The 27,405-nt window shown below is 30.5% G+C and overlaps 2 protein-coding genes across 2 annotated transcripts; one reads left to right on the forward strand and one right to left on the reverse strand.

The window, feature by feature from the left end:
- Positions 1–306: 306 nt before the first annotated feature.
- On the reverse strand, positions 307–11,938 carry LOC124360300 (ribonuclease 3-like). Its single transcript, XM_046813805.1, has 5 exons — positions 10,518–11,938; positions 7,000–7,125; positions 5,133–5,284; positions 3,079–3,236; positions 307–591 (listed from the first exon to the last, which is right to left on the reverse strand). The coding sequence occupies exons 1-5, from the start codon at positions 11,540–11,542 to the stop codon at positions 400–402; spliced, it is 1,653 nt and encodes a 550-aa protein (XP_046669761.1). The 5' UTR covers positions 11,543–11,938; the 3' UTR covers positions 307–399.
- Positions 11,939–17,456: 5,518 nt separating this feature from the next.
- On the forward strand, positions 17,457–24,828 carry LOC124360301 (thyroid transcription factor 1-associated protein 26 homolog). The gene is made up of 3 exons (XM_046813806.1): positions 17,457–17,721; positions 21,380–21,476; positions 24,569–24,828. The coding sequence occupies exons 1-3, from the start codon at positions 17,625–17,627 to the stop codon at positions 24,807–24,809; spliced, it is 435 nt and encodes a 144-aa protein (XP_046669762.1). The 5' UTR covers positions 17,457–17,624; the 3' UTR covers positions 24,810–24,828.
- The last annotated feature ends 2,577 nt before the right edge of the window (positions 24,829–27,405 follow it).

Below are 27,405 nucleotides of genomic sequence, written 5' to 3' on the forward strand. Positions count from 1 at the left end.
GAAGTTGATAGATGAGATTTTATCTAGAGCAGGTCTTCATTGGGTATTAGTCATATCACCCAAAGATATTGATTTAAGATGTTATTTCTAACTGTATGCATAGTTTGAGAACAAACTGAACTGTAATAAGACAGTAAATATTGGCAACTCAGATTCCACACTGGCTATGCAACCCAAACTAGGCAGATAACTGACATGCTATCTATTGGTTGTGAAAGATAGCTGTGCAAATTGAAACAAAATCTTAATATTTGATCTTAAATGTATTTCTTTTAAATCAGTAGACCCTAGAAGGAAGCTTTCAAGATAAGCTAACTGTCATGCCTATCTATATAAATAACTCTAATAGATAAATAGCCCTAATAATTCAAACTTTAGGATAAAAACTAGTATATTTGACTAAGATGACATAAATACACTCACCAAAAAATTGGTTGGAGGAGAAATAGTAATCCTGTAGTGATAGAGTTTGTTTCCATTATTAGAGTTGGGATCACAAGAGGACAAATGATTCTCACCGGCGTAGATATTATGTCTGATACCGGAACGCCTAGCACGAGCACTGCATCGGCACAGAGGTCCATCATTCATCTGCACACATAAATTGTTATTTATCATTCAGTTCCCAAGGTCCAACATGGAACATCATAAAACATAACAATAATTTGATATCCATCCCTGTGTAATGACCAACTTTTGAAAACCAGCATATTATATTTATTTATATTTTATTACGGTTACAATTTCATATTTAACCATGAACTGATTAAACTGGCAGTGTTTGAACTTGTCCACAACCAGTATTGAGTTATTTCCTGTACAGCCATTTTCAACATCTACAGGAGTGGTAATGAAAGTGATAACCTAAACTTCTTCAATAACATCTATAAAGGAGTTTTCACCGCTTTTCATCCTCCACAATAACTACCAAGATAATTGTAGTACATAGTTGTGTTAAGTAAAATTATCTTTCTAACATTGACAGTCAACATATAGAACCCCAAATATTTGTAAATAAACTATCTAACTTTGACCCAATTGCATATCAGAACCTACTTCTGAAAAGTTAGCAGTAATTTAATACACACTTATTTTAGAGAGATCTTGTCTGTTTGACTTTCATGAAAACCTTACTAAAATTATCAACAAGATATTTAGAAAATTAAAAATAGATTAACTTAATTTGTTATAGACTGTATGAAGACCAAACCCAATACAATATGCTTATTATAACAATGGCTAAATTCAAATAACACTTTGTTGTTGAACATTTTCCAGATACATTAATATTTATTTCATTTTGTAGCAACAAATCTAGGTAGACAATAAGTGTACATAAGTATTATGAATTACAGGTTACTTTATCTGGAATTGGTTTTAAAGAGCAAAATTCCACATGGACTCAACATCAGATAACTTAGCCAAAAGCACCTGAAGACAGTTTTTTTACCAAAATATAGTGCCAATTAAAAAAAAAAAAAAAAAAAAACAAAAAAAGACAATAAAAAAACAATTTTATTTGTACAGTAATTTACAAAAAATTATAAATAAATAAATAAATATATATATATATATATATATATATATATATATATATATTTAATGTGTGTGTGTGTTTTGACAGGTTGCAGATTCTTCTAAATCATCTATGCAACTCAAATAAATTCTAAGCTGTTTGTGGACTTTAAAACAAAGAAATGTTGAACAGAACTATAGCCTAATAATCTAGAAATGAGGTTATGAAACTCTCCCAACTGACTTTCTATTTTTACCCAATTTAAAATAATATCCAAACAGTTGCTTAGAATGAATAACAAAATAAAAAGACAACAGGCAAAAATATCACATCTCAATTTATAAGAAGCATTCCTTCCTTATCACATTTTTCTGCTAGACCTGCAATACAATGAGACCTTATAAACTACTTTAGTAGAGACAGTGCTACAAATTTGGATGTTTTTTTTGTGTGTTCCAACTCTTCCTCGGTACAGTCATCCTGGTCACTTTCACTGTCTGGGCTATTGCTGCTGCTACTTTGGTTGCACAAATAACAGTCTGAATGATTGATTACCTTACCTCACCAGAGTCGTTGAACCATAGTTCTTGGTGTAATCTGAGGGGATGTTTCTTTTTGTGCTCCAACTCTTCCTTGGTACAGTCATCCTAGTCACTTTCACTGTCTGGGCTATTGCTGCTGCTACTTTGGTTGCACAAATAACAGTCTGAATGATTGATTGCCTTACCTCACCAGAGTCGTTGAACCATAGTTCTTGGTGTAATCTGAGGGGATGTTTCTTTTTGTGCTCCAACTCTTCCTTGGTACAGTCATCCTAGTCACTTTCACTGTCTGGGCTATTGCTGCTGCTACTTTGGTTGCACAAATAACAGTCTGAATGATTGATTACCTTACCTCACCAGAGTCGTTGAACCATAGTTCTTGGTGTAATCTGAGGGGATGTTTCTTTTTGTGCTCCAACTCTTCCTCGGTACAGTCATCCTAGTTACTTTCACTGTCTGGGCTATTGCTGCTGCTACTTTGGTTGCACAAATAACAGTCTGAATGATTGATTGCCTTACCTCACCAGAGTCGTTGAACCATAGTTCTTGGTGTAATCTGAGGGGATGTTTCTTTTTGTGCTCCAACTCTTCCTCGGTACAGTCATCCTAGTTACTTTCACTGTCTGGGCTATTGCTGCTGCTACTTTGGTTGCACAAATAACAGTCTGAATGATTGATTGCCTTACCTCACCAGAGTCGTTGAACCATAGTTCTTGATGTAATCTGAGGGGATGTTTCTTTTTGTGCTCCAACTCTTCCTCGGTACAGTCATCCTAGTTACTTTCACTGTCTGGGCTATTGCTGCTGCTACTTTGGTTGCACAAATAACAGTCTGAATGATTGATTGCCTTACCTCACCAGAGTCGTTGAACCATAGTTCTTGGTGTAATCTGAGGGGATGTTTCTTTTTGTGCTCCAACTCTTCCTCGGTACAGTCATCCTAGTTACTTTCACTGTCTGGGCTATTGCTGCTGCTACTTTGGTTGCACAAATAACAGTCTGAATGATTGATTGCCTTACCTCACCAGAGTCGTTGAACCATAGTTCTTGATGTAATCTGAGGGGATGTTTCTTTTTGTGCTCCAACTCTTCCTTGGTACAGTCATCCTGGTCACTTTCACTGTCTGAACTACTGCTGCTGCTGCTGCTGCTACTGTTGTTGTTGCACGAGTGGCAATCTATAACATAGATAATTATTCATTACCATTAAATCTATTGAATATATTTAACAGCCTTAATTTATCTATCAGAAGTAATTATGTTATGATGAATAAGAGTAATATATTAACCTTTTTCTACAGTGCAGTAATCTACAATATATTATTATCCTTTATGTTATTCTTTCAAAAGCAGAAAATGGTAATTTTATTCGCTGAGCTGTACTTGTATCATGCATGCACGCACATGTGCATACACACACGCGCACATGCATACACAACGTGCTTGCACTTCAGAATAGGTGTCCTACACGTATAATGGAAGAATAATTAGATCTATTAAAGAAATACAGGCTCTGTAAATGTAAATCACATATAGGGAATCTATATAAATTAGTTTAATCATTGTTATATTTTATTTTTAATGTTTGTTGCTGAGTGGAAAGATTTAGTCCAAATAGATAATTCTATATTATAAAACAATTTTGTTAACTTCAAAGCATATGTTTACATAAAAAAAAATCAATAGCATATTTTTACACTAAATATTTAGGCCTTTAAAAGATATGTTCAATGGAAAGTAAAAACATATAAAGCAAAAAACAGTATTTACAGTTGCTTTATTGGTTGCACAATCAACTATATTGGTGCTTAATAAGACTTAATCTGAATGACATGATGATTCTGCAAATGTTTAGCAATAATACTGGTGATACTTAATATTAAACATTAAAAACATAAATTAGTTATATTGGGAAGTGTTGATTCAATGGGAATATTGAGTTAAGCTCCGTTTAATACAGTGTCTGAAATCTGACACAGATACAGATTGACTCCTGGAATGCTATTTAAGCTTTTTTCAAATTATTTATTTTTCGTAGTAATCAGACACTGCAAATGTTAAGTGTTCTAAAACGAATTTCAATACATTTGTTTACAAGTTTTAATAAAATTCTCACTGGCAATATTAACATATTCAATGCCAATAATATGTTCTTAAGATTGTTGTTTTATATTCTACTTGACTACTCTTAATAATTTGTTAAAAAAAGTGTTAGAGGACAGTTGATTGTATTTTTATGATGGGTGAATTTGAGAATCAATAAACTATATTCAGTACATACAGAACTGAACTCACAATGAACTAGTTAGACAACCTTACAAAAAATTAATGTTTTAAAACTTGGCCGTATAACCTTATTGATCCTAATTCATTTAAAAAACTGCCCCAAGTGCGGTTCCTTATGTGAATTAAAAATATAAATCTTTAAATCCTCAAGTTTGTATCACTAACAAAAATGTATAAATATTTATATTTATAGTGCCAATAAAAGTAGTATTTATTGAGTAGATGAAATAAAAATACAAGATATAATGCGTAATGCACAGTACATATTATCATGGGTGGAATCCCAGCCCCCTGTTAACAGCCAGATATAAGCTCATAGCCACTTTCAGATACAGCTGGCTGCAGGAAATCAATGAGGTCATGTCTATGTATACAACTGGTATGCTGTTTTTATGAAAACTATTGATTTTACAATCAAAATATGTGTAATTTTGTAAATGCATCATGTTATTTTCAAATGACTTTGGAATTGAAATGTGAATTGAATTGCCAGTCAGCCTGTATGACAAAAAACCAATTTTTCATTGACTAATATCAATTGAAACACAACAATTAATAAACAAACAGGTATTTTTTTAATTTGTTAAAGCAATGAAATCAATCATTGTCAAAGATTGTAATATTTGTAAACACTAGCACTCACTTAATCTATGTTTTTATACAGTGGATATCTTTTTAATCTATTAACCAAATACTAGTCAAAAAATAATGCCATTGATAAACAAAAAATTGTTTTACATTTAGTTCCTACCAAAAAATACTGTTATACAATAACATATTTGACTTACCATGTTTTTTTATTGATATTCTCTTCTTGCTGGGTAACGGTTCATACTTTGGGAGACCAGATCTAATGGTTTCTGCTCTCTTCAGCAAATGATTTTCAAACTCATCACATAGGGCTGACAGAACTTCAGTTCCATGAACTATCTCAGCATTGCTGCAAAAAGGATTTTTTGAAATATATGTTATTACATGTTTTAAGAAAACATCATTCTTTTGATTAGCCTTGTCCTGCCCATTACCTAGGTTGAATTAAATGTATCTTATTATATTTCTAAAATAAAGGCCAAGGTAAGGTTTTGTTAAAAAAAAGGAATCAATCCTCAGCGGAATCCTGAAACGTTTAAATTCCCTGAGAAGAATGATGCGTACCATCAATACTTTAACCATCACTGTAATCAAGAAGCATAATGTATTCCAATTCTTATAACACTATATACTACAGATGGGAATAATGCAAGCATTCTCATATATCACTTAATACATTCACTACTGGTCTATTCTGAGTAAAGGTAAGTATTCTCAAAAGAAAGCAAGCACACTCCATGGCGTCTGCCACAGTCAATGTTGCAACCTTGTGGTGTCACAACTGGAAGATGGGCATTTTTTCAGAGAAATATGTATTATAAATTGCTGTGGATCTAAACTCAATTCTCTCTATTCAAACCTACCCAGCTTTGATGAATTTAATTTAAACTAATACTTCAGATATGATTTCAAATGGTTCTCTAACTATACAAATTAGGACCTAGACAATTCACACAGCTATATATCTATATCACCTGATTCCCGACTGCACACATGAATATGCTTGCTGCGCTTGAGGGGTAGGCACGTTAATGTTGGTGTGACCTACTGTGGGTCACACTCACGGCATTCCGAACAGGTTTAATTTTTTTTTTTTTTTTTTTTTTTTTCATTTCATTTCATTTATACACGGACATTGTGAAAACTTACTGCCAAAAAATGCTGAAGTTCCGTTCGTTTTTATATATGTATGCGGCAAAAATTCTACTGTGATAATTTTTTTATGTACCTACTATAAATTTGTTGGTATATAAACAATTAAACTGAACCAAACAACAAAACACATATTTATAACAGTTTTGTAATATTAATTAGATATTTTGTTTCAATTAAGTGTAAAACAACACAAAAAAATTATGCTTTCTAGAAACCAACATAACCTTTACAGTTTTTAAAACATTAATTAAAACTTTGTATGTTTGTATTTAGTCTAATTTTCTCTTTCAATTGATATTATTTTTTATAGTGGAATAATTTTAAAAATTACTATTTCTCATGTAAAATTTAAAAAATAAATATTGTAAGTAAAAACTTCTTGGCCACTAAAAAAATTTTGTACATCAGTTTAATAAAAATATGCCTGCGTGGGAATGGAGGCAATTGTCTTTAAATCTGTACAAAAATGTCTTAAACAATAACTTTACAAGGAACATTGCTTGTAAATGAGGTCAAGTGATTATAAGACTATAGTCATAGAATTGTTTTTATAATTAATTTGGAGATTGAGCTTAATGATTCAGAAGAAGCAATTGTGAAGCCTTGAAATATATAACATGGATTAAACTGGATTTTATGATGATCCAGCTAAAAAGAAATTGCTATTTTGAAGATTGTGCGCTAGTACAATTCGACTAGATCTTATATAATTACTGTATTTTGTGGAAATACAAGTGATTTCCATCCTGCTTAATTAAATTTTAAAAGAAAACTACTATAAACATTCCTATAATTCTTGTTAAGATATCATTGTTGATGGTTCCTTGAATATCAATTAGTCTTTTTTTAACTTTATTTCATTATCTCTTACTCTGTAGAAAAATTAATTTTTATAATTGGTTTACTTACTATTGCTGAGCTTTATAATACAAATCTGCTGGTGAAGTTCGAGTCCATGTACACTTTTCTTTATCAAATTCATCCTCTGGATTAAGGGGCATTATTTTATCCATCATATTATCTCGGATTTTATTTCTGAAATATCACAAACACAAATTGTTAGTATTGGTGTATGACTACACAGACTAATGAAAATTTTAAAAATATACAAATAAGCAAAAAGGAAATTGACATAAAAAAGAACAAGTGTGGGAGTATTTTCTAGATGGGAACTGCAACAAAAAACATAATGTTAAATGTTAAGTTTGCATATGCAAGCCTTTTAGAGACTACTGATACTGGTCTTGGTAAAGGATATGTCTAATTTGTTAACATTAAGTATACTTAGTGATGTGGACCAGGTTAATGCCAAGTGGGTTGGTATATATAAATTGTTTATTAACCCAATGGTCTTATAAAGCTTTATATAAACCAAGTGAGACGGTAAAGTGGTCATTTATATACCCAAAACAAGGGCAATTTCAGTTTTTGAGTTTTATGCAATACTTTTTAATGTTTTGACAAAGTGTTGAGCAAATAAGTTTTGACAAACAGTTCAAAACTAAAAAAGTCATACGTACGTCTGGTTATTTACAACTTTTTGCACCGTTATTGTCTTTTGTCTTTAAAGTGCATTTCAATCGGTTTTTTCTCTGTTGTAATATAAGTTATATTATATAAATATTAATAAATATAATAAATATTATATAAACGTTGGTAACATTTCATTACAACATATTGTACTTGTATATAGTAAAACACCAGAAAGGTTAAACTAGAACGTAATTAGTAAATAGATTACTAGAGATGGTTTTTATTTACAATAATAACTTTAAACTAGTTTATCTAAGACTTCAGCTTCATTACTTGAACTTAACAAAAAAGGTAACAATATAAATTCAATAAATAGGTTCTAAAGTAAAGAATGTTTTATAAAAGATATATGGTTTTTATGAAGTAAAACTCAAAGTTGTTTTACTACAGCCGGTTCTTAAATCTATTGTAGACCTAACCTAAGCCATAAGTGGATTTCACCAACTTTTATCTCATTCCTCGTAAATTGTTCAGTTCTAAAGAATATTTTCTACACTTTTCAGGTTCGAACTTTTTCCCCAATCTTTTCCCTAATCTTTTTTAACCAGAAGTGGTTGCAATATTCTAATTGCTGTTAATTTCTATAACTTTCTAGTGTTGACATAAGCGTATCCAGGGGGGGGGGGGGTAATTTAGGGTTGTAACCCCCACTGATAAAAATATTCAAGGTAAATTTTAACTGTGTTAAACTTAAATTATACTTGTAGCTCATAGTTCAGTTTCTTTTTTATCTATAACAGCTAATAGACAGTACAACACAAAACTTGCACCCAGTATGTTTTGAAATGGAGTCCATGCACAACCAGTAGAGATTGAGAAATACAATAAAAGCTTGTCCTTTTGCATACTTCCTGCGCTTCGAGTGAGATAGACAGTAAATAATGGTAAAGAACCGATTATCAATTGCTATAGCTAATTTCTAATAGTCAACATCATTCTTATCACTATTCTTATTGATGACATTTGTATATAAGTGATTTTTTTTTTTTAAGGACAAGCGCTGAGAGTATGTAAAAAACACAAAAATAAAAGTACAATACCTTTAGTTTGTCGATTGTAGTATTTTTAAATCTTTCATTTCATTCCCTGTTACCTTACTCTTCTTGATAAGTTTTACCAGAATTGTATAACTACATGGTATGAAAAATCAATGAGTAAGACAAATAAAAAATTAGATGTTGAAGATGGAGCTTATATTGGCTACTAAACACAAAAAACCAATATTTAATACATTTAACACTTTTGTGATGTGTCTGACGAAGATAGCCTTGCTATCGAAAGGCCTCACAAAAATAAAAGTATTAAATATTGGTTTATTGTGTTTAAATGTAAGGAATATCAAAGAAATATTAATTTTTACACTTTTGAGCACCAAACAACACAAACAAATAGTAATAAATTAATTTTACTGAAAACTTTTGGTTGAAAATTATTAGAAGTAAATAGGACTAGACCTTTATATCCATTCAAAAATACACTAGCAAGGGATCCCTATAAATACCTGTACACTTGTGGCATAAATTTTAATGTAGGTTTCATTCAATAAAAAGCTATATTACAAATTTTATTACAGAAATGTAATGCCAAAATTTAGGCCTACTATGATTACAATATTTTAACCTGCTGTCTCCTTTTCAAATTTTTGATTTAAATGACCTTATTTCCAGGTAAATTTATCGGCTTATAAAAGAAGAAGCCTGTAATGATTTAAAATTATCAATAAAAATCACATTTGGCCCACTTGAATATAGATCCACCATTTCTTGCTTCAAAAACTTTATTTATTTATTTCATTCTAAAAACTAAGTGGAGAGTATAATTTTTAAGGTCTCTTAACTATTAATCTGGGAAAGTTTAACCACTCTAATATGTTGTTAATTAGATTAATTAGCTTAGCTAATATCAGTTCAGGAAGTACTGCTGTAATTTGGGATATTTTGGCAACACTTTTGAGTTTTAGACCTCATCATAACACACACAGAGAGAACCAAATCTAATATTTATTTTCCAACCATGGTAACCCTACTTCACTGATACAAAATTTAACAATTGTTTACAACTTTAGCCTATTTACAGGTATTATATTATGTGCTTATTTTACAATAATCGCAAATCAATTTACAATTGTTAGATCCACCTCAACAGCTAAACTCATTCTCATGAGGGGTAGGGTCCAATAAGCGGACCCGGTGTTTTATATCGAAATTTGCAAACGATATTATTTAATCATAACCATCGATATAATCAATCGATACTGATTAATTATCTTTAACAATTAACTTAAATTTAATCTATATTAACAGCTGTAAACACTTTCAAATAATACCTTAATTATTAAGGTAATATTTTAAATATGGCTGTCAATCTTAGGAAGCTTCACGAAACTGCTTTAAAAGACAATAAAACATGTTTTTATGGCTTCAGAATGTTGGGTTAGTACCTAAGAATCCATTATGTGATATTTGTGGAAAGGTAACAAATGTAACTGTCAGAGGAGCTAACATGGTCGTCTTCAGATGCAAAAAAGAAGGTAATGGTAAAGGTTATTTGTTACATCATTAAATTCACATTTTAATTTAAAACATATGATTGTTATTACTTTTATATCGATTGATAGTCTATGATTCGATATGCGAATATTAGGTATCGATGATTATATTCTTCGATATAAAAAACCGGGTCCGCTTATTGGACCCTACCCCTCATGAGGGATGTAGGTAGTATGATAAACACTTGTATCATTCCTTGTAAGCCACAACTACTGACAAAAGCTATGAGATTGTTCGGTACAATCCTTGAAAGGTTTATGTAAATTGAAGTGCTACCGAGTTAGCTATTGTTTTAGTGCTTAAGTAACATAGGCTACAGTACTGATACTTTTCATACATTCTTACCTGTTTGATCCTGAAGAGTTTTCATGAACTTTATCTGATCTTAGTGTATTTGTTTTTGATGATTTTTTTAAAGGCTGGGTATGAGATGATGTGGGTCTTGCATCAGGTATTTTTGGAGACCGTGAGCTATGTAGTCTACGCCTAGGAGAGATTGAGATACGTCTTCGTCTTGGTGAAATATAACGTCTTGGAGATACAGAGTTTCTACGGGATCTAATTGAATTCTTTTTCTTGTGGTAGAGTTTTTCTGAAGACAAAGATCGACTTCTTCTGCTATCATATTTATCCTTTACAGTCTTACAGCTTTTTTGTAAACTTGTCAGTAATTTGCTATTATCAGATTCTTTTAAATTTGAATTTGGGGAAGACTTACAATGTTCATCTTCTTGCAACTTTTGATTGTGATTTGAAATTTGCTGATTTTCCAAAGTATGATCATTATATTGATTAACCTTGTTCAGGCACTGAATATAATTGTTTTCGTATGAACTTTCACTATATTTTACATGAGGTAGTGTTGAACCATCTGACAAACAATTTAGTGAGTAAACCACATCTGAACTTTCAGGGTAGGGTGGAAGACCTAATTGGAAAGAATAATTTGAAGTTGATTTATTACTAGGTTGATGATCAATAATTTCTAATGGTTCTAGCTTTATAAAAGGAACATTAGAACGGTTTTTCAGACTGTCAACTGGCTGAATATGTCTGACGTTTTCACTGTAAACTGTATATGGCAAGTTTGGTTGATTTATATGAACAGGATGCACTTGAGGATTGCTTAAAGAACTGGTTGCATGTAAATTATTAGGATAACATGTAGAATTACAAACACAGCTACTCGATAGGTTTTGAGGTAGCGGTAAGTGCTGCCCAAACTGAACTGATGGTTCATGATTACACAGTTCAAACTGTTGAACAATAATGTTTGTTACAGGAGCACAGCTTAGCTCTAATACAGTCTTCTCATCCTCAAAATGAGGAGGAATTGATTGAGGATACATCCATGAATGGTCGGAACTCATTTTTTGTAACAAATAAGCAGAGAACTCACCGTCTATTTTTCTTAATTTCTGATTACATTCTTTTATATTCAATAAAATTTAACACTTACATAGTTGCAGCTGTCATATATCACATAAAAAATCTAAAATGAAATAAAATGGTATAAGATGGTAATTTGTCATAGTAAACAATAGGTCCAAATACCTAACCTGGAACAAAAACTTTTCACTATTATATATCACTTGTCACCCACAAATCTTGTATTTTGTAATTATTGAATTGCTTAAAAAATTTTGATTACAAATGGCCGAAAACAATCGTATATACAAATTATTAGATCGAAAACACAACATGATTGTAGACGAACCCGTAAGAAATAAACATGGAGATCATAACATTTGTTTGTACTATTTGTAGTAAGGTGTAGAGGGGTGGAAGTTAGAGGTCCTTCTCCTTTCTTTACTATGATTGGTTGTTCTGCTACCATGTGGGCATGGGATTATTTTCATGTAGCCCGTCTTCAACATCTTTAGAAAGCACATGAAGACAGACTTAATAATTTATTACGTTATATCACTAAATTGCAGTATAAGAATTTATTTGTACAAAGACATATTTTACATATTTTAGGGGTACCTATAAGTCAAAATTAAGTTAATTGACATATAGTTAATGCACTCTTCAGGTACATTTTATTTGACTTACAGTAACAAAAGCTATTATCAATGGATTTTATGAAAATATAGTAATTATTATTAAAGAAGAACTCTTTAAATTTAAATAAATAAACATAAACAACATCTGAAAATTTGTAAATACAACTATTGCTTAATTTATGAACAAACACTTTCGTGTTCAATGAACACATCATCAGACTCAAATAACTTAAATAAAAGACTTTATAATAAAAAACAAACATAAAACGTGTTAATTATTGGAGTGTTTGTTCATAAATTAAGCATATGATTCCAATAAGAAGACACTAGTAGAATGTAATATAACTATTCTTAATAATTTATTTACAGCAGAAACGAGGTATTACGACTATCTCGTTCCTTTCGGTGTGGAACTCCACTAATGCCCATAACTGAAGAAGAGGTTATGAAAAAAATCAATTTCCGACTGAGTGACTGTATATTATTAAACTAAACCTAATTTAATAGAGTACGAATATCTGGATGTAGTATCGATACACGTCTCGTACGGACCAACCTCATCGATACTTAATATCAATAGTTTTGCTTTTAATTGATAATCGAATCCCTATACACAACACTACTCTACAGAGCTGACGGATGATTAGGCTTTCGGAGGCTCGCGTTAGCATAGTGTTTCGTAAAGTACTACTTTCAGTATAGCCTGGAATATTGTACAAGGCATTAAGCTATAAAACATAGCAAAACAGCATACAAACTAAGAAAAGATGCCATATCTAGAGGAAATGTTCAGGATATACATTTATCAATGCTAATACAGAAGGTGGTTTTAATTAGTGGCGTAACTAGGACTTAGGTTTGGACGTGAATAATCTGATTGAAGATCCCGAACCACACCGTCGGTCTCAAATAATCTGAATTAAACTATATTTAAATAAATAAATTATATAGAATTATTTAATTAAATTAGTTAGAGATTTGAATTATATTTGAGATTATGTTTGGTATTTCAAATAAGTTAAATCGATGTTATACAATTTATGTTTACTTTTAAGACCATCCATTTTTCCACCTAATTCTCCCATAGATATACCTCCGAATTCAAGGTAGGCAGGAAAATACTACCTTCTAAATAAATATAATCAATTATCATATGTAGTTCCAAAAGCAACTTGATATAAAAGTGTTTAACACTGTACAAATGAAGTATGCGATGAATAAAATCTTGTTTTACAAAGTTTATTCTAGTAAGTTAGAAATAATTAACACATGTCGATTAAGATCTTTGACTCCATATTATAAGTACAATCAAAGTTAAGATCAAACCATGCTATGGTGTATAAGTAACTTTCTTAAAATAATTATATTTTATATCTCTTTATTAACACGTTGTCTGCCACCAAGGAATGTATTTTTTGCAGAACCTGTGGGCTAAGGACTAATTTTATGAACTTTCTCTATAAGGACTACCAGTAGCTCACGATAGGTGATCGAACTGCGCCGTGAGGACCACCAGTAGCTCTCAGATTCATTGTTTTAACATTTTTTTTACAATTTCAAGTGATATATTTCAGCAAGTAGATTCATATTACCTGAAATCTTAATATAGTTGAGGAGAAAAAAAGTCAAATGGTAAATGAATATTAGTTTTATAACTCTAAAAAATGGGTAAAATTTAGTTTCTGTTATGGTTTACTATATAGAAAAAAGATTAGGAAATAAAATTCTGTTATAAAAAAGTTTCTTTTAATTACACGAGTAAATGTGAAAACCATAAAACTTATTAAGTCTTATACACTTAGATTATAAGTAAAATAATTGAGGGTAATAAGTCCATCATGATTGTGGTCAATACTTTAAATTATACACTAGTATTAAATGAATGGGCTTTAATGAATTTTATTGAACAGTTCAAGCAAAATCCCGATTGCATATTTAACATATTGATGTTACTCTCTCACAGTGTTTCTGGGCATGTTCACGACTATAAGACATTGACAGAGTTTTGTAGCAATTACCGTATCGTAAACATGCTGAACATTTGAACATTCTTTAATTCTAACACCTAACACTAAATTATGAATTTAATGACTGATATAGGTTTTATAACAGAAACGTTATGTAAGAGAAATGGGGTTAAAATAATGTGTAACTGACAGCCATAGAGAAATGTAATATATTTTTAAAATGTTTTAAAAGCAACCAAAAAGTTGAGTACTGTGAGATTTAAGGATAAAAAAATCACAGCATTGTTTAGGCTAGAAAAAAGTACTGTCATTAGACACTATACTGTATTTCTGTTCGGAGTGGCTATGTGCCCGGTCACCGTTCTTGCTTTCAAAGAACGGGAACGACTATGACGTCACAGACTGTGACGCCAAAGTTTTTCAAGGAGCTCTAGTAAGCGCCAAGCGGCACTGTGCATTGTTATTAGAATGGCGGGTTGTAGAAAGTTTAGTTCTTTTGACCAGTTGAAAACTTTTATAAATAGTAAAGAAAATACGGACCATATTGATGCTTTTTTACAAGCTTTGTTGTTGAAATTAAAAGAATTTGCAAACGAATTTGTTTTATTTTATACTTTATTTGAAATTTTTGTTCTAAGGTCATAAAACATCCTTAAATATATATTAGTTATCACTATTGTTGCTATTATACCATTGCCATTTTAAATAATAATATGTAATGTTCATGTTAGTAGCCTCTGGGTTGTTTAAATAATATGATAAACAGTTAACAATCCTTATTTATTTTACCCCAGACCGATATTGATGTCAAAACTTAATCAGTCATGTTTTAGGCAAACATAATTATTTATCTTATTAATGGCTCTATATAACATGTGAAAATCAAAAGAATTTTTATGTTGGAAAAGAACGTATATTCATGAATTATCACATGTCTGCTTAATTTATTTGAGAAATGCCTAATTTTTTTACTATACCATAAATGGCTCATGCTGAGATTGTGGTGTACAATAAATATCATTCATTTGGTAATTAATGATGAGATTTGACATTGTAAATTATTCATTACCTCAAACATGAAGATGAGGTTCCACATCGACACAAACTTGTTGAACATTCCATTGAGTTGAGAAAGAACAGAAAAGTAAAATTAAGTTATTGGTAAATGTATTAATGTTTGGTTAAAATTCATCCAGATACATTTATAACATGAATTTGTTTTCAAAGTTGTCTTTTCACTCCCTCTTCTGAGCCAACACTGGTTTAGTTTTTTCTAATACAATTAATTACAGTACACATGTTATCTGTTATTAAAAGAAATAACTACAAACAGTTTGGGTATATATAAAATTTGGCAGTCAACAACTTATAAGTAAACGTTACTGTCTACGTACTTTTCATTTAATTTTGTGTACAATACAGCATAAAAGTATATAAAGTCAAACAAGTTACCGCCTTTGTCTCTGTAAAAATTTGTTATGAGCTTTCAAATGTTCTTTTATCTATGGATCATAATATTAAAACCACTATATACATAAACACGGTTATTACTTTGAGAGTTTTGGGATCAATATAAGCGGTATACAGTAGATTACACACAAAACATCATTTATACGTGATCTTGAATTCGATTTCAATTACATACTTTTATAAGGCTTCCTTCATACATACATTTAAAAGTGAAGAACTATATTTCATGAAATAGGTCTATACCCTAAATATACTCAATATTGTGCACCAAACTTGACAGTTGTGATTAAACTCCATAAGTGTGAATACATAAAAATTAAATTACAAGTACGTACGGTACACAATTTTAAATCTTTATAAATATACAGTGATCTTATCTTTTGATGATAAAGTGCATAGTGTTGATCCGAGTAAACATTATCATGCAAACTTTATAACTAATCTATTTAATTTGTATGCTTACAAAGAGCTATTTGTCACATTTTAGTAACATCATTATACCGCATTGGTAACTTACGTCCAATGTAATTATCCCTCTTACAACTCTATTAAGTGAATTACTTATTTTTAGTCATTTTTTTAAGTTAATAAATATTGTAAGTTCTCAGTTAATTCCATTTTAATAATTTGCTTATAATGCATTCTACGGATTTATTTTAGTTTGCCTCTCCTAATGTAGGCAATTCAAGTTCCATATTTAGAGTCAATTTTAGGAATTTTCATGACCGTTCTTTGTTAAATAAGAATTTTGAGCTTGAGGAAACATCATGCACATCAGTCCCCGAGATTTATTGTACAGTAATAAGAAAGCGGAAGGGATTGTAGTAATGAAAAGAACTGTTTGTGTCATCCATTTTAAATGTATTAGATCTACGACAGTTGTATTGGGTGTGGGATGCCATCAGTTGTTTCGTTGAGATGTCGTATACAACTGTTATAACTTTCTTTAGACTGTTAATGCTCTAATGCAATTTTCCGTTTTTGGCCAGTCACATCTTAATGAACATATAACATACATAATACATACATACATATATAATGAACATATCCCTGTGTTTTATAACAATGAATGAGAATTATACATTGATGTGTAACATTTCAAGTTCCAGTTTAAGTGTTACTTTACATCTTTCTGACTCATTCAGACGTTTGTATGGCTTGACAGTATTTTGCCGAAAACAATAGAAAAGTTAGGTAGTGATGTACACTGTATGCTATATGCTTTAAACTGTATCAAGATCCCTTCTGTAAGAACTTACAGTCCTGCTAAAGTCCGATAATACTTAAGTGATTAATAATACAACTATTTTTAATCGGTAAATGGAAGAATTAATTTTCAAATATCTAAAGACGTGTCGAAAGTGAGATATGTGTGCAAACGAACTAATTTCCCTCTTACCACTTACATGCAATATACAATAAAATTTTAACCATTTGAGTATTATTAGTAAATAAAACAAATGTTCCAGTTATATTATGCTATTAAGTGACATACATATTTAATATGACAAAAATTATTTATAATTAATTGTAATTTCTCTTAATGACTATTAATTGAAACATTCCAGTAAAATTACGAGAAACAAAACTATATCTTAATAAACTACGAAGTGTAGATTCTGGTACACGGTTAATTTTTAGTTGTATATTTCTTCTTTTTAATTTATTTAAGCTTACACTTTTATTACATTACCGTTCAATACGTTACCAATGCATAATATTATACAATTAATAAAATAGTCTACAAATTGTGTTTTTTTATATTTCTAAGGCAGTGGTTTAAAGGTGACAGTTATGCTGCCCTTTCATTACGTCATGGTTGACGTCACCACTCATCACCCGTCTAATCGGCAGACGGTAGCCGTTCATATAGCCACAGCGATTTCCGCTGTATGTTTGTTATGATGAAGTGGTTGATGGGTTAAGTTTATAAGGTTATGTTGTTGTTATTATTAGTGTGTTTAGTGAGATACTGAATAATATATTTGAAAATAATTATATCGTTCATAATGGACCCATCTACTACAAAATGCAAAAGTAGAAATTTCAATGGATGTAAATTTGGTCAATTTCCGGATGATTCAAGGAAACGCCGATATAAAAACGGTAACATTAGGGCCTACTAATAGTTATTCTAGATTTTTATTCCAAAGGCACCTTCCATTTCAATGCAACATTAATGTTACGTGAAATAATTTTGGTAGGGTGCGATAAGCGACCCAGTTTTTTATATCAAAGAATAGAATATAATCATCGATACCTTATATTCACATATCGAATCCTAGACTATCAATTGTTATAAAAGTATATATAGTCCTAAATAGCAATCATATGTGTTAAATTAAAATATGGGTATCAATTTACAATAACGTGACCATGGAAAGGTATGTTCATTTTTTTTTCCTGAAAACTACAATTTTTCCTAAAAACAATAGTGAAGAAAAAATTCGTCGGCAACGAAAATCAAAGGAGTTACGATTTTTTGAAATCCTCTGAAAACTCTGTTTTTGACAGTACCTCTGGCAATTTTACTGAAATGATGACGTTAATCCTGTCAACCATGCCTGCCCGCTGCGTGCAGTGCTGCGCACTGCTTGCTCTTTTAGAAAAAAAATTAACTCGAGCTTACAAAAGTCGAATCCCAGATCACGTGATGCCCCTGATCCTTAACCCTCCAAGTGTTGTTCGACAAAATTTTGTCGGTTATTTTCCATCCTTAATGCAATAATGCCCGAAAGGCATCAATATAATACAATGATATACTTTCCCCCCAGTTTATATGCACCTGTGATAATAATACTTGGCTATAAATGCCCAACCCATGAAAAAAAGTCCATTTTTCATGGTCACGGTATTGTAAATAAATACCAAAATATGAGTATAGGAATATAGGAAAATTAATAAATAATTAAGAAATTACATAAATAATAAACAAACCAGAACGAGATCGATCTAACAGGAAAACTGGGTAGGGTCCAATAAGCGGACCCGGTTTTTTATATCGAAATTGGCAAACGATATTACTTAATCATAACCATCGATATAATCAATCGATACTGATTAATTATTTTTGACAATTAACTTAAATAATCTATATGAACAGCTGTAAACACTTTTAAATAATACAATTAAGGTAATATTTTAAATTTCACATAAGTAACATTGTGTTTTAAAAATGGCTATCAATCTTAGGAAGCTTCACGAAATTGCTTTAAAAGACGATAAAACATGTTTTTTATGGCTTCAGAATGTTGGGTTAGTACCTAAGAATCCATTATGTGATATTTGTGGAAAGGTAACAAATGTAACTGTCAGAGGAGCTAACATGGTCGTCTTCAGATGCAAAAAAGAAGGTAATGGTAAAGGTTATTTGTTACATCATTAAATTCACATTTTAATTGAAAACATATGATTGTTATTACTTTTATATCGATTGATAGTCTATGATTCGATATGCGAATATTAGGTATCGATGATTATATTCTTCGATATAAAAAAACCGGGTCCGCTTATTGGACCCTACCCGGAAAACTCATAAATAATTATTAGCCACAATCCATATGGTTTATGTCATAGTTATTGAATTGTTTATAATTATACACATGTAATTATATATTATTATGTGTATGTATAATAATTATTGTTATCCTATATATACACGTATATATAATATTAATAATAATTACGTGTATTATTTGAGTTGATATAGATGTTGACAGCTGTTGATATAGATTAAATTAATTTTTTGAAATAATTAATCAGTATCGATTGGTTATATCGATGGTTATGATTAAGTAATATTGTTTGCCAATTTTGATATAAAAAACTGTGTCCACTACCCCACCCTACCCAATAATTTACATTCAATTTAATTTCCAAAGTAATAACTTTTACTGATTTGAGATGATTACATGTATTGGAAAAATAAAATCACCTAAAAACTATTTTGAAATTATTCAGTGAAGCAAAGTGACCCTCCGTAGCCTAATATTGACTACAGTATAATAGGAGGCCACCATCAGAATATAATCATATTTATGCTTAAACTATAGAAACAAAAATGTTGACACGAATTACGTCATATAAACACTCTATGTTGTGTATCTATAAAATTTAAGAAACAAAACAGTTTAAAATTTAGTTACTTTTTACTGTTTTTAAGGATACTATGATTCTATAATGATGGTGGCCTCTTATTATACTGCAGCCGTAATATTTCTTATTACATGATATAGATAGATGAGCAAATACATATTATGAATAGGAAAAGTTTAATTTAAACTTTATGTGTGCTTGTGAGTTGAGCTTTAGTTTAGAGTTGAACTTCAGTTTGTAACACACAAAGTTTTATACATCAAAAGCTTGCTGTGTCTCACTTGTAAGTGCTTTGAAACTGTTTTCACAATTGAAAAAGATCTAAATTTTACAGAAAAAGGGTTACCCATGGTAGGAATGGTTGATTCAATTGAATTGCAAGTTTTAGTTCACCTTCCTTTTATTGCAGTGTCTGGTAGTCTAAGACAGCTTCAAATACCAGATGCTGCAATAAAAGGAAGGTGAACTGGAGCAAACTCCCAATTTAAAAAGGGTTATACTGTACATAGATACAGATGTAAAAGATAACCTTTTTTACAAATTTATTTTAAAAAGAGGTGCCACATGTAATGTACCACTTCATAAATATTTTATGAGTTAGGACCATTTGAACTTTTATCTAATAAAAAATTATTGTTGGGTAGAGTAAAATAAGCAGACCCGGTTTTTATATTGATTAGTATAATAATCTTAATATTCATTGATCAAATACCCGTTTGCAAATCATATCACTATATCTATAGTCATAATAACAATAATATAATCAATTTAAATGATTAATACTATTCACAAAGTGATAATCTTATAAATAATAAATGAGCTCTAATGTAAAACAAACAATTAGAACAGGAAATAGATAAAACTCATAAATAATAATGAAATGATAACAGCATAAAAGACATTTATAATAATACGAAATATGCGTAATTATTTATATGTTTTCTCCTGGGTAGCAATGATTAACCGCTTTCGTGAAGTTGTTGAATCATCTTCTCATAAAAACCATACTTGTTTTCTGTTCAAATACTCACAGAGATGATCTGCAAGCAGGTCGGCTAATATGCCACTTTTTTTTAAACTTATCGCAAGATAACCGGATCAAGCAACGTCGAGCGTGGCTGCTGCTTGGATAGGTGACCACTGAGCGATCCTGTCCTTGCAAGCAGCCTGCTTGCCCGGCCATTGGTGGAGGTTCGGAAGTCACCTTAAAGCCGTTGGTCCCCAGGTTGTGTTAGAGAGGGCTTCTTAGCCCTAACTTCACCTGGTAAAATAAGAGTACTTAACTCCATGAGATTTTGACTGTCTGTTACTATCTATAAAAGAAAATATTTTTATTATATAAGAAAGTGTTGATACAAGTTAGTTATTGTTCCAAAATCAGTATCGGTTGGTTACATTTATATTTAAAGTTATAATTAAGTAATATCGTTTGTCAATATTGAGATAAAAAACGGGGTCCGCTTATTTTACTCTACCCGTATTGTTTAGGATTATAGAAATTTTGTAAAATATGTGATTTGGCGGATAGGGAGGGTTGCATTTTGTATTTTTGCTCAAATAGTTTCAAATATATGTAATGACACCTCAGGTAACTCACCCTGTATAAACATTTTGACATGAAATTCTATACAAATTAAAATTAGTCTTAACTAAATCTGTTGTATTTCAGATGGGCAGCATGGAGTAAAGCAAGAGCTGAAAGGTAAGAAGATGCATACAAAATCATTCAGCTCATCAGCCCCTGATAGTAAAATTAAATTTAAAAAGTAAGTAACAAATTCACTATTTAAAACTGTTAATGATCAGTACCATAATTTAGTGTAACATAGTTACGTGGAAAGATTTTCAACTGTATTTTACCATGTACATCCATTAGGTTAGATCCCCTAGAGATATTCTAAATCATTATATATATATATATATATATATATATATATATATATATATATATATATATATATATTAGCAGAGAAGTGTGAACATTACAAATGGTCCAGTTTTCAGATGAAAGGTAAAAACACAATTGCCAATTAACCCTTTGAATGTCATAACCATTTCCCAGTATGCATTAATTGCTGGGGTTTCCTTTGATTTGAATTTTGGAAAAACAGTTATTTGTAAAATAAAACTAGCAAACCAATTTTTATAATTTATTTGTTTCTTTGCGTTGACTATATTTTGTGTGTGTTTAGTAAATATCATGTAATTTAAAAAGTGATATAGCAAACACGTTTTCCCAGTTAAAAAAAAAAAAAAAAATATGTCTAAACTATATTTTTTATACAATATATATTTTTAGTCAAATACCCTTGTTCCTCATTTACCCAACCTACAATGTGTGACTATTGTAAGTATATGAATTTGAAAGAAAACTGCAACATGATTTGATAACATGATAACAGTCATTTGGGGTTACGTGTATGACAATAACAATATGGTAATATCTTGTCAATTGACTGAAAATTACATTATATCTCTCATCTTTAGCTCTAAAAATGCCAAATATTCTCTAATGAGCTTTGTTGCAAAGAGGTTCTCTGACTTGTGCTTTTTGTTCTCTTGACTGATCTATCCTACTTGAAAGAACCATGTGATAGAAATATAATCAGTAAAACTGTAAAAACTAGAAATATTCATATTATGAAAATAAAGATGTTAAATACACCACAAGAAGCATGGCTTGTACCATTCAAAATATTTAAATGAATTCTAAATAAATTGATTGATGATGAAGCCTTTTACTCTGTAAACAGTTTTATTGGCCTGGCATACAAGTTGGCCTACCTTATGACTTAAAGTAGCGTAATACATGTTTATTTATTTGTTATTGTTTTTTATTTTGATTTATTTATTAACATTTTATCCAAAAGAATTGTTTTTTATTGTAGTGAAGTTGTTATATTTTAGTTTGATGTAGCGATTAGTTTGTAGAGATATGGAATCCATTTATTAATATTAACCATTATATTATTTCCTATATTGATTTAATACACTAGGAAAATGTGTATTGCACAATAGGCTAAGTGATTACTTACTGTATAAGATGACTTTGTCGATTACTTGAATCATGTTTAAAGACAATAAACTCTGATTTCTGATTTGAAACAAATGGTTGTATGTAGGAACGTTCTTGGCGTTCTTTTGCACTTCTAGCACAGACCTATTAGAATTTTTTTTTAAATCTAAATTCCTTTTATCTGATCATTTGCATGGCTAAGATGTGATTTCAGCAGTGGACTGAGAGTATTTTTTTAGTCTCGATCTTACATCAGATTCATACCTTTTACTACAAAAATAAATTTGCATTCACAAAGTTAATTCTGTCCTACAGCTGAAGGGGGTTTATTCCAAGTGGGTTTCAAAAAGAATGCATTCTAGGGTGGAGTAAGGAGTGTGAATAAATTTATAGTGAACTTAGTGATAAAAAAAAACCCTGACACTCCAGAAACTGGATACAGCAAGAAATGGACAAGGGTAATAGAGACTCTCACTTTTACTCACAGCAGCCAATAAGCTTGGTTTTTTTGAGGAAACTTGCTACCGGAAAATCTATGGCTAAAATTGTACTATTGTACCAAATGCTGATGATATAGGGAAGCGTATTTTGCTGTGTTGAAAATAAAACACCAACCTATTGATAAATAAGTTTGCTATAAGTTTCATGATTTAGAGAGGAGTTAGCAAGCTTCCTTTTAGATTTCCAGAACATTTTCTTTGGAAGAGCTGGAGGCGGCAATCACAACTCTATCAGGAGTAAAGGCGGTCAGAATGGACGGAACCTTTTCATCATTTTTTAACACTAGCCCTAAAGTAAGAATTTGGCTCTTGACTGCCTATAGTGAAGCTCACCTAACAACAGACTACACAGACCTACATAATTTAAAGTATTTAAGATAATCACAGTTTTGAAGCCAGGCAAAGAGCCAGAGCAAGCCCAATAGCACTTTTAAATTTGTGCATTTGTACACATGTATACTGCTTGAAAAGCTGCTGTATGCTTGACTCTCTCCCATTCTCCATCCCTGTTTAACTAGGTGGGTTTAGAACCTGATTTTAATTGCTGCGAGTTCTTGCATTAACGCCTTTATTGAGAGAATATCCAAGAGATCTGGCACCTTGGATCTTACAAGTTTAACACTGTCTGGAAGAAAGGACATTGTTATAAATGTTTAAACCTTGTCCCCTGTTTTTCTCTTATGGCTTCCCGATTCCATGTTGAGCGACAGAAAGTTCAGTCTTCCTGGTACCCAAAGAAATTCCTTTAAAAACCTTCAAGGATGGTGTGCTTCAGGGGTCAGTTTTTGCTCCCCTGTTGTGTAACATATATACCGCTGTCATCCCCTTATTGCAGCCTGGGAAGTTCATCTATGCAGATGATATTGCTTTAGTGATCCAGCACAGGAACTTTAGTCAAACTGAGGTTACTTACTTTAACTCGAGAAAAGTTTAATAAATGGAAACTAAATCCTAATCCTTCTAAGGCTGAAGTATCCTGCTTTCTTATCATTAGCAATTTGGCAGATTGCAAACTAAATGTCTGTTTTAGAAATGTTCAATTTAACCCTTTGAGGACCAAGGGACCATATATCATCCAACCACATGAAGTTCCATTTAGTAGAAGGTGAAATGGAGCTGAACTTAACATTCGCATGCTCGCAATGGCAATACCACTTTTCATTTGTAGCATGGGCTTTCCATTATTATATAATAAAAAATGCAACATTTTTGGAGAACTAACGTCTACATATATACTTGGATTTATTAAGTTTTCTATATTAACAGTAAGCAGTGTTTTATTTTAACTGTCACGGTTATATTTAAATACAGTTATTTTAATTATTGTTTAATATTTGTTTAGGCACAGCAGCAGTACTTTTAGACTTGCAGTTGAAGAGTATAATAATAAAAAGTTAGAAATTCAGAAACAAAAAGAAGAAATGAAAAATAGAAAAGAAGAAACAAAACAAGCTTTGCAGCGATATAAGGAAACAAAGGCTATAAAAATGAAAACATTGTCAAGAAAAACAAAAAAAGGACAACCTGTAATGAAATATAGGATGCAAAATTTACTAGAAAGAATTCAAAATGGATTGAAGTAATAAATGTTATCTTATTTTACCTATTTTATTAAAACCTGCATTACCAACACACCTTACTTTCATAAGTATAGGAAGAACAATAATTTGTAGTTTATTGTAGTTCTATTAGATGTTATTTTAATTGATTTTTTAATCATCTAATTCTATAGTACATTCTTGGGGCAATCATTCCCATGAGGTCTGTGTGTGGGTTGGTGAAAAGCTCTTCATACAGACTTCAGCAGAAGATTTTATTACTTTCTTTGGCTGTGCGGTTTGATTTTGTAACATGCCCTTGGAGTCACTTACAGTTGTCATAGGTATCAGTGAGTAGTAGTCGCAATATAAGAGTTAGGGTACTGAGGTATTGCGTCATATGTTTAGAAAAATATTGAAAATAAAATAATTAAGCCCTGTGCATTATGAAGCGGTCAGATAGTTAATCAAATGACAGATTAGTATGTGACAAAACAGTCTTAATTCATATCTGATCTGATATTGAAGGACACATGGCGGATAAATTAACTGTTAATTATTTTGAATCTGTCTTCATTGATTAACAATAGTTTTAAAACAATACTAATGATAATACTGTTTAAACTAATTTGTGAATGTTTAAAGGTGAAAAAAGAAAATTTGCTATTAGTCTAAGATTCTGCTGTATACATGAACCTCTCATTCATTTATCGGATGAAATAATTTTTATAATTTTTAAAATTAATAAATAATTACAAACCCGGTCAGTTGCCATATCATATCCTGGCAATACTATTTTTAATCAAACATTATTTAATTAAAATTTTTTACGTGAACACCATCATTCATTCTTTTTCATTTTAAATTCAGTATGAATGGATAGTTCAATACATATACAATATGCTACAACACCGTTGCCTACCTTTTTGCTGGCAATAATACCTGGCAACTAGGTGTGAACAGGTAAATGGGTGTGAAAATTTCCCATCATTCTTTTTCTCAAAAAATCAACTATGAAAATGTAGGTATTTTTATTGCGAATTTAATGGTATATATAGTTGCCTTTTTTAATCGTGACAAGTTTTACAGTTGCCGAGATTTAAAATTTTATTGGAAAAGAAATGCTGACAAAGAGCGCTATATACGTTGATATGTGCGTTAAAGAGAGACGCAAGAAACAGCTGCAGAGGAGAAGACGGCCCAAACATTATTTAATTAAATTTTTTTACGTGAACACCATCATTCTTTTTCATTTTAAATTCAATATGAATGGATAGTTCAATACATATACAATATGCTACAACACCGTTGCCTACCTTTTTGCTGGCAATAATACCAATAATACCCAATAAGAGAGGGGCGAGCGTTCAGTTTTCCATTAGTTAGAGAAAGATGCCTATACTCTCCCACAAAAATTTTGTTTCAAATATCGTAGATGCTAATAATGTTTACTCAATAGCACAAAATAGTGATGGTTTTTAAATAATAAATAAAATTTACTTTTTAATAAAAATAGCATGTAAAAGTAAGATAATATATTTTTTAAATTAATTATTTAGTGTCTGAATTGCAATCAACTTTTAGTAAATAATCAGTATATTTTTTTATATTGTTAACAATACAATAATAAATGTCGCAAAAATAGTTATCAACAGAAAGAATATGTAATGTAATAAAAAAATTTAATGAAAACAAATCTATTATTCCAGTTTGCAGCAGAAGTTTTAGTTTGCACATTTTACGTAATGTCAACAAGTTAAAATTCGTTACAATTAATTTGCTAATCAAATTAAAGTAATGCCTGTACTTACCTTTTACAATTGGACAAATAAAGATTTGTTTTCATTACATTTTTTTATTACAAAATATTCTTTCTGTTGATAACTATTTTTGCGACATTTATTATTGTATTGTTAACAATATAAAAAAAATATACTGATCATATACTAAAAGTTGATTGCAATTCAGACACTAAATTATTAATTAAAAAGAAAAAATATATTATCTTACTTTTACATGCTATTGTTATTAAAAAGTAAAAACCATCACTAAACCAAATATCTCAAACAGTAGTTTACTTATTATATACACGACAAAAAGTTTAACTTCAGTTACAACCAAGTATTTTCAATAAGTATGTTCATAAATTAGCATTTGATTTATGTTATTGTAACAAATTTTTTGTTAAATATAGCAAACCATTTCCTGGACAGAGTTTAGTAACAATTTGCAGTAAAATATATTTTGAATGAAGATTTGCATCTACATATGCAACGTTGTATAGTAAAACAACCAATGAAACATTTATACCTGTATACTGTTAAATGCTAACTTCTGCAGTATATTATAATCACTGAGGAATATAGTAAGCCACAGAAGACTATAAATCACATATATAAGTTAGTGTAATGTAAAGATCAGTTCAATCAATCAATCAATCAATAATATCTTTATTCAAGACATACATAAAATGTACATGAATGCGTCATTCTTAATAAATTAAATATTTAAGGTGATGTTATATTAGTTTAGTTGTACATACATACAATCCTTTTAATGTCAATTATTTTAAAAATCTTAACATAGTTAAAATAGGTTTTAATATTATTTAAATTAATTTTATTACCCAAATTATAATTAA

Source organism: Homalodisca vitripennis, chromosome 4 (assembly GCF_021130785.1).
Source record: "Homalodisca vitripennis isolate AUS2020 chromosome 4, UT_GWSS_2.1, whole genome shotgun sequence".
Classification (NCBI taxonomy): Eukaryota; Metazoa; Arthropoda; class Insecta; order Hemiptera; family Cicadellidae; genus Homalodisca; species Homalodisca vitripennis.

Excerpts from the sequence above, each read along its gene's own strand:
- LOC124360300 (XM_046813805.1), bottom strand. The coding sequence starts at position 11,542 with ATGAGTTCCGACCATTCATGGATGTATCCTCAATCAATTCCTCCTCAT. Across the intron at positions 5,285-6,999 it reads TATTATAAAGCTCAGCAATA|CAATGCTGAGATAGTTCATG; the intron begins GTAAGTAAACCA and ends TCCTTTTTGCAG. Across the intron at positions 592-3,078 it reads GGTTCAACGACTCTGGTGAG|ATGAATGATGGACCTCTGTG; the intron begins GTAAGGCAATCA and ends TTATGTGTGCAG.
- LOC124360301 (XM_046813806.1), top strand. The coding sequence starts at position 17,625 with ATGGACCCATCTACTACAAAATGCAAAAGTAGAAATTTCAATGGATGT. Across the intron at positions 17,722-21,379 it reads GAAACGCCGATATAAAAACG|ATGGGCAGCATGGAGTAAAG; the intron begins GTAACATTAGGG and ends GTTGTATTTCAG. Across the intron at positions 21,477-24,568 it reads AGTAAAATTAAATTTAAAAA|GCACAGCAGCAGTACTTTTA; the intron begins GTAAGTAACAAA and ends ATATTTGTTTAG.